We start from the raw sequence: 15,359 nt of genomic DNA, 5'->3' as shown, positions 1-15,359 counted from the left end.
ATAGTATGTTTATGCATTATTTACATGTTGATTGACATGCGTGTGGCATGTTGTGTGATATTGCAATTCTGATCTCTGGTCAGTAGATATGTTGGTTTGGACTTCCGTCAGTTTAAGCTCCTTTGGCGAGTTCCAGTCGGATTTTGCCGTAGAGTCATCTCTGGGAACGGCACTAGGGAGCTCCAAACGTGGGACTTCTGCTGGATAGGTCTCCTTGTGAGTTTCAGTTGGGTTTGCCATGGAGTTTCTCAACCATGGGAGAGGTGCTAGGAAGTGTCGCAGGAGAAGTTTAATGGGGTCCTTGAATGAAATCCTAGTAGGGATGTTTATGGATTGTGCCCAGTTGATTATGTGATTTTGTATGTTATACTGTTCATATATGTATCATTGCATGCACATTGAGTGAACTAATGGCTGCAGTGACCCTCCAGGATCCTTGGTTTACTGAGATATATATGTATATCTCACCCCACGTTTGGGGTACCATTTCAGGTACTACTGACCAGGTTGGAGCTTTGGGCAAGGGGCCTGCTTAAAGGCTATGATCGATAGATGATGTGCATATGGATTACTTGACATTTTGGAGAGGATTGCATAGGATGCACATACTAGCATTTACTTTGTATCTAGGACTTAGGGTATGAACATTGGATTGCATGAGATTATCATTGCCATGCTTTGATTGTTCATATGTTGTTTTAAGTCATTTGATCTTGGTTTGTATTTTGGTATATAGAATTGTATATGTCATATATTTTTATTTTGAGTATTGGTGAGCATGAGGGATGTCCATGTCACTTGGTATTATTTGAGGCATTGATGTGTAAACAAATATAATTGAAGAATTCATATGATGAAAGAGGCAATGACCTATTAGATAATGTGCTATGTGAAGATAGATGGATAGATATTATATGTTATACAGTTGTCTTGTAGGTCATATGGTGTGTGAGAAGTAATTCCCCAAAGGAAAATAGGTAAAAACAGGGGAGGACATGTGTTGCCCAGTTGGAGAGCGTTAAAACGCGCTTACACCGAAGAAAAAGGATAAGTCCCTTGTAACGTGCAATTGAGCGTTCAAATGCGCAAAAAAATGCAAAGAATACCTGTGGTGGGCGTTATAACACGCTACCGGGCGTTATAACGCGCTAAAGTGTCATTTCCTTCGGGTCTCGAGCGTTATAACGCGATAGTGGGCGTTATAACGCGCTAAAGAGTTATTTCCTTAAAGTCTCGAGCGTTTTAACGTGCTACTGAGTGTTGTAACGCGCTACCAAAAAGAAAAATGGGTTCGATGAGCGTGTCGTAACGCTCTGGAGGGCGTTAAAACGCGTTACTCGAAATCAGAACAAACGTAGTTTAGTAAAACTTGCATACCTTGAGCCACAATACTCCAAATTGAACGCAGTTGAACCCACGCGTAGCTAATGAAGAGAGCTATGACACAGTAAGATATGAGAATCATACGTAAGTGTGAAATTCTTAGGGTAACAAGAAACATAAATAAGGGTGAAGACACTTAGTACTGAATATGAATAAAGTAAGTTTTAAGTTTTGTTGGTTTATGAGAATCACTTAGCATCTTTAAAAATAAGTTTTATGGTATTAAGCTATGGTATTCGTAATTCCGCAATAAGTTTTGAGTTATGATCACAGTTAGTAAAATGCTTAATACAATTATTTTAAAAAGTGCAAACGGTATTAAAACGAAAAAGTTTTTTCATAATTTCAAATAACTGCTGTGATTGTGACTGCACTTAATATCATATTTGATCTTAAAAAAACCGGTCCGGTAACGGGGTGTTACAACTTCCATTGGATAGGCTTAGAAAGTTTGTCAAACTTATATAGGCTAATAAACCTAGGTCAGATTTTTTATTTTTTAAACATAGGCTAGGTTAAACTTATAATTTAACCTACATCGGGCTAATAGGTTAAGAAAAACTCAAAATATTTTATATAAATCTAGTCTATTTAGGCCGAAGACTAACCTAATTTATTTACATGCACGCTTACAACATGTTACAACAATCTTCGCTATGATCATATCAAAATCATATCATATTATCATAAAATTTCTAACACAATTTTCTAAGTTTTATGATTTTTAGGTATATGCATGAGATAGATTTTAGGTGTTTTTTTTCACACTAAATAATTCTTATTTGAAATGGAAAAACATTAGTTTATTTTTTTGCTTATATAATCATTTTTTTCTTTTGTTCTTTCTTATTTGTGATGCTCTTTTAACTTACATTTAGATTTCCATTTCATATGAAAATCACATTTTTTTTGTTTACCACCAAATCTTGGGCTTTTTGACGCTTTTACCCTTCATTAATTAATTAATAATTATTTTGCCCCTTATTCGAAACCTGCCCCTCTTTAATCGATTAACTTGAAGATTTAATCGATTAAATGGTCAAAACTAGCAAAAATGTTGACTTGAAGATTTAATTGATTAAATCTTCAAGTTAATCGATTAAATCTCCCTCTTAATTGATTTAATCGATTAAAACTTATATTTAATCGATTAAATATACCAAATGAGCGTTAAAGTATTGATTGATTGCGTTTTGTATTTAATATGAGCTGATTGCGTTTTGTATTTAATAAGAATTGAATGTGTTTTGTATTTAATAGGAGATGATTGCGTTTTGTATTTAATAGGGGTTGAATGTGTTTTGTATTTAATAGGAGCTGATTGCGTTTTACAATCTGTAACCAACTCGTAAAATGGCAACTCCTAATAAAACGCAATCAGCTCCTATTAAATACAAAACACATATAACTCCTATTAAATACAAAACGAAATCAGCTTCTATTAAATACACAACGCAATCAATCAATGCTTTCACGCTCATTTGATATATTTACTTATTTCATTGAAATGTTGCCCATAAATAGGCTCAGAATTATAAATTACAAATAAATTTGAATTTGTGACAATCTATAACCAACTCGTAAAATGACAACTCCTAATAAAATAGGCGCAATTAGCTCCTATTAAATACAAAACGCAATCAATCAATGCTTTCACACTCATTTGGTATATTTAATCGATTAAATATAAGTTTTAATCGATTAAATCAATTAAGAAGGAGATTTAATCGATTAAGAGGGATATTTAATCGATTAAATCTTCAAGTCAACCATTTTTGTCAGTTTTGACTTTTGACCATTTAATACATTAAATCTTCAAGTTAATCGATTAAACAGGGACAGATTGGTCAATAGTTTCGGATAAGGGGCAAAATGGTTATTAATTAATTAATGAAGGATAAAAGGGTAAAAAAAACCCTCAAATCTTGACTTGAAATGCTAATACAGTAATAGGTGTTTTTCTAAGTAAGTAATCAAATGATTTGAGGACATTTTAAGAAATCATAATCACATTATATTGTATATAAATTATTAATATTTCGGTTTTCCTCTTCACATATGATAAATGTATAAATATTAAAATGAACTTTTTTATAATTTTTTCTTATTCTTTATTATATTTTATTTGTTTACAATCCATTACGGATATGATTTATATTTAATACAAAAAATATATGAATAGAATTAGAAAAAAATTAATAGAGGTAAAAAAAATTTAAATTGCAATTTAAATAATAAATTACAAAATTAATGTTATATTCAAATATTTTACGCAACCAATGCAACAAGTTGAGACTAAATTGATGTACAATCAGCCGCGCATCAATTTGGGCGCAACTGCCACATGACAAACTCTATAGTTGCGCCGAAACTGGTACGTAACTTATTGGTGCTTGTCAAACGATAATCCTTATTGCAACGAGGAAGCTCTAATGAGTTGTGTCTAAATTGATGCACCACTAGTTACTCATAAATTTGGGTGTAATTACTAACTAGTTGCATTAGTTGCTTAAAATATTTAAAAATAATATTTGTTTTATAATTTATTATTTAAATTGAAATTTTAAATTTTTTACCCAACTAATATATAAACATGCATAAAAATGATAAAACTCGAAGAAAAAAATGGGTGTTTAAAAAAAAAAATTACCTTCCATTCAAAGAGAGAATATGGTGTAGATCAAATTAAAAAAAAATTATGGTCAAGATCAGGGCATTAGACGTTGAACCGACTTAATCCAACACTTCGGAGATGTGCATATACGATAATGGATATTTTAATTTATATACATTTATATGTATATAAATGTATATACATATAAATGTATGTAAGGCTTATATATTTTTTCTTTTCTTTTCATATGATCCTATATGTGCCTTATATATTTTTATATTTGTGTAAGAGATAAATTATCTTCTACAATATGTGAATATTAATCCTAAAGTTTATTAACGAAAAAGTTTTAGTGTTATGTACTTAAAGCACTAATAAATATCCTAAATCTCTTATGACTTATTCATAAAAACCGGGCAGGGGTCCTTTTTAACCTCTTCAATTCCTGCACTGATGATAATAAGTGAAATCACGTGATTATAAGGATTGAAACAAATGATAATTTCTAAAAGAAAAGTACATGCTTGGTGCACCCAGGAGGTTGAAAGACAACCAACCACCCACGTTTATTGGATTTAGCTATCTGAAATATTTCATTGGCCCAACCCTGAAAACATATTCATGTATGTCTACAATTATTCCAGTAGTTAGAGTAACAAGGGAAAGGTAATGAAGTGGTGGATGAAGATACAGATCATGATAAAGTTTCAATATATATATATTTATTTATTTATTTTACCCGGCTTTCATAATAGAGTTTGAAGTTTTTTCTGATATAAAATTATCTCTTACACATATAAAAATGCATGGGGTCCCATTTTTCTCTATTATGCTCATATGGCCCCGTATGACATTAGCCCCACAAACTTTTATATATAAGATAATTTTATCTTCTATAATAAGAAAAACTTTAAACTCTTCATAATTAATAGAAAGCCATGATCCTTTCTGGTCAGTTTATATTTTATTTATCCAAATACATGGGATAAATTGAAATTACAATTGCATGAATCTACATTAACGAAAGTAACTAATTTTATTTGAAACAAATTATGCATAGATCGAGTTTTAAGAAGTTAGGTACGATCATATGTCTAGCCAACCCAACTCGACCCAAAACCTGCAATGTACCAGACCAGTCCACTATCCTGAATATATTTTCTTTCTATTTTTAATAATTGGTTAAGTAACAAAAATGACACTTCGTGGCTGTATTATTTGAACTATTAGCGTCTATTTTGTGCTGAATCTTCCATGCACATTAGGCTTTACTAGTGATACTAGATTTGAATGTTAAAAGAAAGAAAGAAAGATAAATGATGAAATTGATAATAATTCAAATGTCAATAATTCAACGTTACTCTTCTATGAAGCACCGACACTTCAAAAATCCTGACATGCCGTGTCTGACACTTCCTGACACTCCAATACTAGTTGCAAAGACTCAAAAAAAATTCAAAGGTTACGTTGCATTGCATTTTGAGTTCCAACTATTAGATTTGTTAGATTACGATTACGATTTTATTGAGCTTCATATAAAAATTTGGAATATCTTATGTTTTTTTTGCAAAATTGATGGGTATTATAAGTTTAGCTTTATTTTTTTGTTAAATTATTGAATACTAAATATAATATACACTACATAAATTAAAAATATTATATAATAGCAAAACGTGTCGAAATTTAACATTTTTTAGAATTAATATGTCGGAGTGTTGTGTCGTATCGTATCCCGTGTCGGTGTCGGTGAAACATAGTTACTTTTTGGCCTATGCCCACTTTAGAATCTAGTATTTAGGAGTAATGTGAAGTGTTATTTCGCAACGCACCACCAATTGTCATTTGTGTTATCTTGTTCCTCTCCCTTCTTTATAAGGCATCACTGCCACCGTGGAAGGGGAACAGCAACAGATTTTTTATCCTTCTTATGCAAAATCACAAATATTTCTTTGGTTTAATTTTTTTGACAAACTATTTATCAATTTATTGTGAGTGAAATGCATAAACTATTTATAAATTTAATGTGAGTGAAATGCATATCAAGAGTATGAACGTTTGAGTTGCGTATCATTTTCATGCACGACTCGTGCAAAAGTTAGCACAATGCAAATGTGGATCCTGGCAGTGCGCATTTAAGTCACGCACGAACCTCATATGCGTCTTGCAAAGTGCGATACATGACAAACACATTTTGGCTTTTGCACAAATCACGTATGAAGTGAAGTGCAACTTAAATATGCAAATTATTTATGCGAGTTTCACAAACATTAGATTGATAAATAATTTGTGAACAAATTAAACGGGTAATATGTCTTGCATTCTATATCAAAAGTGTCAAAAAGGCAACATTATAAGCATTGACCATCACAGGAAGATTTGGAAAGATGTTTTTAACCTTTTTCTGAAATTACCAATATGATTGTTTGATTCCAAGTATACTATATCCAATTTATATTTCATGCAAATATGGAAGATAGAGCTTCTATTGAAAAACAATATGTTGAGTTAACATTATGTGATTAGAGATATGGCTTCTAAGATAATCTACAAATTTGACAAGTGTTGGAATGAATATAGCACATTTCTTGCTTTTGGTTATGTCGTGACTCTATGATGAGGTTTTCATTTTTAAAGTTTGCTTAATTACTCTATACTCTATTCTATGCTCTATTTTCAATTCAAAAAGTATTATTTCTTCTAAACATTCTATTTATAAAAATAATACTCTATTCATTTTCAAATATTTGTCGTTTTAGAAATATTATTTTTTTAATTTATTATTATTTAAAAATCCTAATGCATGAAATAAATATATATTTTTTGGTTATGACACTTATTAAAATTTATTCCCATAGTAAGAATTGGTTTTAAAAATATTAGTCAAACAACTATAAGTATTGCTAGATAATTCTGCACTAATCAAACAACTATAAGTTGCAATATCCTAAACGTGTTCTTTTTTTAATTGAAAATCTAATTTGAAATTAAATAATGATTAGGAGGGGGCAGCTACCTATATCATGTGGAAGATAAATCCAAAACCAAAGTTTGACTGAACCTAGATAAATGAGAAAAAAAAAAAGTAAGAAAAATATTGAGAAGTGGAATCACCACTTTCCCTTATTCCCCGTAACCTGTCCTCCCTCGCTTCTTCAACAACTTTTTTTTTTTTTTTAACTTTTAATTTGCCAAGTATTTCATTTGTATCTCTTCATTCAAATTTTGTGATGAACTAATCTTTTTAAAAAATATTATAGATCATTGGGTCATAGCATTTTAATACCATATCATGAATTAACATTCTTAAAACAAGTTACTAAGTGAAAGATGGGAATGAATCCTTACACGTGGCAAGAGGTTATGTGAAAATTTTTCAGTCAACCTAATACGGATTAGTTGTTATACACAGAATGGATTTATTGACTATTACTCATACTTAGATGACAATTTTTATTGGACAGACACAGAGAAAATCAATAGGGGATAGTGCTTTTTGGACTGTGGAGGCCCCATACTCTTATAAGCTTTGAGTTTTTTTTTTCTTAGTAATTTAAGTTTAGATATATAAATACCATTGTTGTTTAGAGTTTTTAAATTTTTATATTTTCCTATAAATAGAGTGTTTTGTATCAAGTATCATAATGAAAATATAATAAAATATTACTGAATATAACCCACATATAAAATATATCGGAATATCAATCCAAATGCTATTTTTTGACAAATTTTTTTATTTAAATATCATGTGAACATTATTTTTTATCAGACTGACACGCGACGTAATTCGTTATGAACGGTAGTAAAACTTTGTTTACCAATGATTTTGTGACACGTGACACGCTTTTGCAGAAAAAAACTGACTGGATTAAGTTCAAGTGGTAGCAAATTTAGTACGTAATATGGCTACATGTCATGAGATCAGTCATAGCAAATTTCTACATGTGACAGTCTAATAAAAAGTACTATTTATGTGACATTTAAATAAAAATTTTATCAAAAAATAACACTTTATCGATATTCCCCGTTCTTTCGTTATTCTTTCTTTCTTTTTTATTTTTTGCCATAGTGTTCGTGATTGTTGGATTCCAATAATATTAAGATAAAAAAAAAAAAATCGAAACGGCGAAAATTCAATCTTAAAGTAAAACAATTCATCCTCAAGAAAGAAAGATGAATGATTGGTGTGTATGTTCTTTTCCCCTGCAACTGAAACTCTGATCTGGGCATCTTCCTTTCCAATCAACCGTGTATAGTATATATCATATCAAAAAGACTTATTGCAGATTGACTTCAAATTGTAAGTTACAATTGTTGCCAAAACACGGCAAGCAAGCAATTCAACTGTTATCTTTACCCCACCGTTGAAGTGTCTGTCACATGCACATGATATTGAACTATTTTATATCCTTTGTCTTGTATGAAAGAAAGATCCCCCACAAAACAAAATCTAGCAATTGTTTTTATTTATAACAGTGTCATTAGACAATCTGAACTTCGTACCTGCAACCAGACACTGTCAAATTCCAAAAGGTATTTTCAGACACCCTTGTGTAGATAAGCGAGATTGTTTGTTACTTGTACCTTTTTTTTTTTTTTTTTTTGAAAATATATATGTTGCTTGTACTTTCTACTACACTCTGTCTGCAGCGTAAGGTGTGTGTCTTCATTCCAAACGTATAATAAATAATTTTTTTTTAATATTTCTAATATTATAATAGATAATTTTATTCAACATATATAAAAGTATATGTAATTCATATGAACTATATAAAAAAAAATATGAGCCACATATACTTTTATATTGTATAGGAAATGAAATTATTTTCTATTATATTAATTTATCCAAGAAAATAACTTTAATAAACATTAAATAGATGGAATTTTATGAATAGAAAAATAAATACAAAACTTCTACAGGTAACATTTTAATATTAGAACAACCATTCCCATCAATAAGTGTTTTCATATTGATTTTTACTTTATGTTAAGTCACATAAATTTTAGATAATTAAGTCATTAGAAGTAGGTTAATAGTGAGGGAATTGGATAATTTTCCATGTTTAAATGTTAATGTTATTACTTATTACGGAAATGAATATTCTCATGTTAAAAAAATAATGACATGATCATGTACGAAGATCATAAATATACAAAGTTAAATTAACGGTTATGATTTTGTAATTACATATTTGAATATATTTTTTCTTTTTTTTATCACCATTGATCTATCTTTGTATGATTATGATTTTTCATATGATCATGTCATATTTTTTTTCATAAAAAAATCCAGATCCCCCTAATTATTTCTCTAGAAATACTATTTTTTCTGTACATAATACTATGTCAATTATCTATTTATAAACATAAAATAATTATTAAAACTTGAAGGCTAATATTAATGACATAAATTGTTAAGAAATTGAATATAATGTACATTTATCTTTTAGAGAATCAAAATTAAAAAAGAAAGAACCACTTGGCACTATTTTATTCACTAGTCACTAGGCACTAGCTTACATAAGCTTTTTTGAATTTCTCGTGTTTCTCTTTCCTCTAATCTTGACACACGGTTCCCCGTTTGCACATTTTCAAAACCCAAAATTTGGGTGATAATTACGTGTTTGAAACTCCGAAAGCTACTTGGACCACTTTTTTAAAAAAAAGAGGGGCCAATGTTAATTTATTTCATTATAAAATTATGATGATTCCTTTCCCTCACGTAATTTCAGCTTCCCTAGTAAGTCAGTCAGTAATGTGCGAAAAGAGACACCGAAAATCAAAGCTAGCAGCTGAGGGTTAGGTAACATATACAGCCACCACAGATCGCAAAATCAGGACAAGGAAATCAAATAACAAATTAAATCATATCCGTGGATATCATCAAATATGTGAATTAACTGATAAAAAATTATTTTAATTTAATTAATAGTCTCAAATTTAATTACATAGGAACATAATTCTGTTAAAATTTAATAGAAAGAAATTTGTTGCCCATATGATAAATAATATCCAAAAAAAAAAAAACCACACCTTACCCGCGACTACATGCATCAAAGAGATATAGATTTCAATTTAATCAATAATTTTGAATTCAAGTTTTGAGTATACGATTGTATTAAAAATAGGGATTAATGTTTCTCTTATAATAAGAAAAAAAATTATTTTATACAATTCCAAAATAATATTATTTTAGGGTTTGAGAAAAAATATTCTATATTTTAATAAACCCTAGTAAAATATAGGATATTTTATTAAAATACTCTACTTTTTTTTTCTTGTTAAATCCCAAAACAAAATCATTTTGAAATTGCTAGATACAATTCACCACAAGAGAAACATTTTTCCCTTAGAAATATGGTAGAGATAGTTTTATCATTTTTGTAAAGAAAAAGTGTGTGTCATTTTAAAGAATGTAAATTGTATCATTTTAAGTGAGAGAAAGAGATAGATGATAGGAGAGAGAGTTGACAACAAAATGTGTGAGTCTCACCTACTTGTGAGAGTGAAATGAGATAAGTTATGTAATTTAAAAGCATAAAAACTTTTTCTTTTTGCAAACATAATAACTTGACTAGACTCAATTAGTCAAGGAAAATGTGATTGTCATGTTACATTACATATCTTGTGTCATGCCACAGATACAAAAAAAATGTGGGTTTCAATGAAAAATAATAATAAATGTGTGAGTCTTACCTTTTTGTGTCTATAGCATGACACAAGATATGTCATGTAACATGATAGTCACATTTTTCATTAACCAATTAATTTATAAATCAATTTTTTTTAAAGAAAATACACCCTATACATACTATTTTTGGGGTTTCTAAAAAAAAAAAAAAAAAAAAAAAAATCAAAATGAAAGTTTCTTTCAATTTTGGACACGACAAACATACACACAAGACAAAGAACCAAACACGAGTGGTAGATTTTGATTAATGCCTGTGAACTAAGCTAATCATTAATTTTCATGAGAAAAAAGGTGAAATGAAAAGAGAGAAACCAAATCACACGAAGATGTCATGGTCACGAGGAAGAGGAAGAGCACCACCAACACCAACACCACCAACAACACTAGTGGGGTTTGTTATGCTTGCCTTATTGATGATAATAACAACAACAACAACAACCTCAACATGTTGTGTTTATGCTTATGCTGCTAATGAAGATGTTTCCTTCTTGATGAGTTTCAAGCAGTTACATGTTTCCTCTGATCCAAACAACTTCCTAACTGACTGGACCTCAAACTCGTCCTCTCCTTGCACCTGGCGCGCCGTAACTTGCTCCTCCTCCGGCGACGGCGACGGCCACGTCACCGCTCTCAACCTCACCGGAGCATCCCTCACCGGAACCCTCCACCTTCCAACTCTCACATCAATACCCTCTTTGAAACACCTCTTATTGCATGGTAATTCCTTCACAGCTTTCAACTTTTCTGTTTCACCCTCTTGCATGCTTCGAACACTCGACCTTTCAGCTAACAACTTTTCCGGCAAGTTCCCCTTCTCGAACCTTCTTCCGTGTAACAGCCTCGGTTATCTTAACTTGTCTCGGAATCTCATAACTGAAGCCGTTGGGTTCGGTTTCGCTTCTTCATTGCTCCAACTTGATTTGTCTCTGAACCGGTTTTCTGACCTTAAGTTTTTGTCCTATGTTGTTGGTAACTGTCAGGGTTTGGTTCTGCTTAATTTCTCTGATAACCGACTCGCGGGTCAACTCGGTGGGAGTGAAACTCTGGTTCCTTGCACAAACCTAACTACCTTCGACCTGTCTCATAATTTGTTGTCTGGGAAGATACCTAGTCTTTTGTTGGGTGATGCTGTTCAGGTTTTGGATCTGTCTGGCAACAATTTTTCTGTTGGGTTTTCTGAGTTTGATTTTGGGCACTGTAAGAGTCTTGTTTCTTTGAGTTTCTCTCACAATGCGCTTTTGGGTGGGGAGTTTCCACCCAGCTTGAGGAACTGTGAGGTTATGGAGAGATTAGATCTTTCTTACAATGAACTGAAGATGAAGATTCCTGGGGCTCTTCTTGGTGGTCTCAAGAGTTTGAGGGAACTGTTTTTGGGGCATAATCAGTTTTATGGAGAAATACCTGGTGAGCTTGGAATGGCTTGTGGGTCTCTTATTGTGCTTGATTTATCTGAGAATAAGCTTTATGGTGAGTTGCCTTTCACCTTTGGGAAGTGTGGTTCTTTGCAAAGTCTCAACCTTGCTAAGAATTATCTCTCTGGGAACTTCCTTGACTCAGTTGTGAGCAGGATTTCTAGTCTTAGATCTCTCTTTGTGCCATTCAATAATATAACTGGACCTGTTCCTTTGTCTCTTGCCAATTGTACACAGCTTCTGGTTCTTGACCTGAGTTCCAATGCCTTCACCGGCAATATCCCTTCTGGGTTTTGTCCCTCAGGGTTGGAAAAGATGCTCCTTGCTGACAATTACCTTTCAGGGGTGGTGCCTGCAGAGCTTGGTGGGTGCACGAAGTTGAGGACAATTGATTTTAGCTTTAATAATTTGAAAGGCCCAATACCCTCAGAGATTTGGTCCTTGCCCAATCTTTCTGACTTGATTATGTGGGCAAACAACCTCACTGGTGAGATTCCAGAAGGGATCTGCGTCAATGGAGGGAACCTAGAGACCATGATTCTTAACAATAATCTCATTTCAGGCTCCATTCCTCAGTCAATTGCCAATTGCACCAATATGATGTGGGTGTCACTGGCCAGCAACCACATTACTGGGGAGATACCTTCTGGTATTGGGAATCTAAACAATCTAGCTATCCTTCAATTGGGTAACAATTCACTAACTGGACAGATCCCCCCAGAGATTGGGAAGTGTAAGAGGCTCATATGGTTAGATTTCACTAGCAACAACCTCTCTGGTACTATCCCATCTGAGCTTGCCGATCAAGCTGGATTGGTTATTCCAGGAAGTGCTTCAGGGAAGCAGTTTGCATTTGTGAGAAATGAAGGTGGGACAAGTTGTAGGGGAGCTGGAGGGTTAGTTGAATTCGAGGATATCAGGGCTGAGAGGCTTGAAGGTTTTCCTATGGTCCATTCATGCCCTTTAACAAGAATATACTCTGGTTGGACTGTTTATACCTTCCCTTCCAATGGCAGCATGATTTACCTTGATCTCTCCTACAATTCATTGTCAGGAAGTATTCCTGGAAACTTTGGTGCAATGGCCTATTTACAGGTCTTAAATCTGGGACACAATAGGCTAACTGGAAACATTCCAGACAGCTTTGGTGGTCTAAAAGCCATAGGGGTGCTAGATCTCTCCCATAATAACCTTCAAGGGTTCATCCCTGGGTCATTAGAAGGTCTATCTTTTCTCAGTGACCTTGATGTGTCTAATAATAACCTTACAGGCTCCATTCCTTCTGGAGGTCAGTTAACCACTTTCCCTGCATCTAGATATGAAAACAACTCTGACCTTTGTGGGGTCCCATTATCACCATGTAGCTCCTTGAAGCACTCAGCAGGGTTACATACTCGGAAAAAGAAGCAACCTGTTGCAGAAGAGATTGTCATTGGCCTTGTTTTCTTCATCTTGTTTATTCTTGGGCTTGTGTTAGCTTTATATCAATTGAAGAAGCACCAAATGAAGGAGGAGCTGAGAGAAAAATACATAGAAAGTCTTCCAACTTCAGGTAGCAGCAGTTGGAAACTTTCCAGCTTTCCTGAGCCTCTAAGCATCAATGTTGCAACCTTTGAGAAACCTCTGCGCAAGTTGACATTTGCCCATCTTCTCGAGGCTACTAACGGTTTCAGTGCTGAAAGCTTGATAGGGTCTGGAGGGTTTGGTGAAGTCTACAAAGCTAAGCTAAAAGATGGCTGTGTTGTTGCTATCAAGAAGCTTATTCATGTCACAGGTCAGGGAGATAGAGAGTTCATGGCTGAAATGGAAACCATTGGGAAGATTAAACATCGAAACCTGGTTCAACTGCTTGGTTACTGCAAAATTGGAGAGGAGAGGCTTCTTGTTTATGAGTACATGAAATGGGGAAGTCTGGAGGCTGTTCTACATGACAGAGCCAAAGGAGGAGGTTCGAAGCTTGACTGGGCCGCTAGAAAGAAGATCGCCATAGGTTCAGCAAGAGGTCTTGCATTTCTTCACCATAGTTGCATACCTCACATTATACATCGGGACATGAAGTCCAGCAATATTCTTCTTGATGAAAATTTTGAGGCCAGAGTTTCAGATTTTGGCATGGCAAGGTTGGTTAATGCCCTTGACACTCATCTCACAGTCAGCACACTTGCGGGAACACCAGGTTATGTACCCCCTGAATACTACCAGAGTTTTAGATGCACAACAAAAGGGGATGTCTATAGTTACGGTGTCATACTGCTAGAGCTTCTGTCAGGGAAGAGGCCAATTGACTCATCCGAGTTTGGTGATGACAACAATCTTGTCGGATGGTGTAAGAAGCTTCACAGAGAGAAAAGAGTTAATGAAATACTTGATCCTGACTTGATTATGCAAAGATCTAGTGAAAGTGAACTATATCAGTGTTTGAGAATTGCTTTTGAATGTCTGGATGAGAGACCATACCGACGGCCAACCATGATACAAGTGATGGCAATGTTTAAAGAGCTTCAGGGTGACACAGATAGTGATATCCTTGATGACTTCTCTTTGAAAGACAATGTTATCAACGAAGCATGAGAAGAGGATCTTTACTATAAGACTTGAATGCAGCCCTTTGACAATGATAAAAAGTAAAATGTGAGGGGTTTTAGTTGACAAATCTGGTGACATTGATCTTCCTATCTGAAATCGGAGAAGGGTTCTTTCACATTTTGCTTGCTGTATATAAGTCACTTAATGAGACCTTAGAGGTCTAAGGAAATCATGGACTGAATGGAAAGGTTGAGTCTTGAGGTTATACACAGAGTTTCATGTGATTTTTTCTGCTGATCTAGTATTCAGTCACGTGCAATTGGTTGATACGTATTTTGCATATAAACTTCTGTTCCTCCATCTTCAACCTCACTTTTGCTGATGACTTCAATACTTTGTTACCATTTCCATTGGGTTCTGTTACTGTCACAGTTTTGCTCACTTGTGTTTTGATTCATATGTAGCAACTGCCAATTGTTTTTGTTTATAGAAAGCTAGAATCTGTTGTAAGTATAAATGAAATCTGCTGATTTTACCCTTTTTGTGTGGCTCTCCATTTATTTGGTTCCATTGTTTTACATAGAAGGGATTTACAGGAGGAAGAGATTGTTACTTGAGTCTTACAGGATTTTCATTTGCAACCTTCAAAACCCTGATCTTTGTTGTTTTACCCATTTTTCTTCCATTGTTCTATCATCTGCTTTGTGTGATGTGAAATTTTAGGACGCCCTGAAAG

At 33.3% G+C, this 15,359-nt stretch overlaps 1 protein-coding gene across 1 annotated transcript; it reads left to right on the top strand.

Annotated features, from left to right (window-relative positions):
* Positions 1-10,989: 10,989 nt before the first annotated feature.
* Positions 10,990-14,924, top strand: LOC133305862 (receptor-like protein kinase BRI1-like 3). The gene has a single exon (XM_061506105.1). It carries the CDS (start codon positions 11,012-11,014, stop codon positions 14,666-14,668), a length of 3,657 nt encoding a protein of 1,218 aa, XP_061362089.1. The 5' UTR covers positions 10,990-11,011; the 3' UTR covers positions 14,669-14,924.
* The last annotated feature ends 435 nt before the right edge of the window (positions 14,925-15,359 follow it).

The sequence above is a fragment of the Gastrolobium bilobum genome, unplaced genomic scaffold, assembly GCF_033153095.1.
Source record: "Gastrolobium bilobum isolate Gb01-03AN ecotype WA unplaced genomic scaffold, APGP_CSIRO_Gbil_v1 utg20561, whole genome shotgun sequence".
Taxonomy (NCBI): domain Eukaryota; kingdom Viridiplantae; phylum Streptophyta; class Magnoliopsida; order Fabales; family Fabaceae; genus Gastrolobium; species Gastrolobium bilobum.
This window is presented reverse-complemented; position numbering and strand designations above follow the sequence as displayed.

Excerpts from the sequence above, each read along its gene's own strand:
- LOC133305862 (XM_061506105.1), top strand. The coding sequence starts at position 11,012 with ATGTCATGGTCACGAGGAAGAGGAAGAGCACCACCAACACCAACACCA.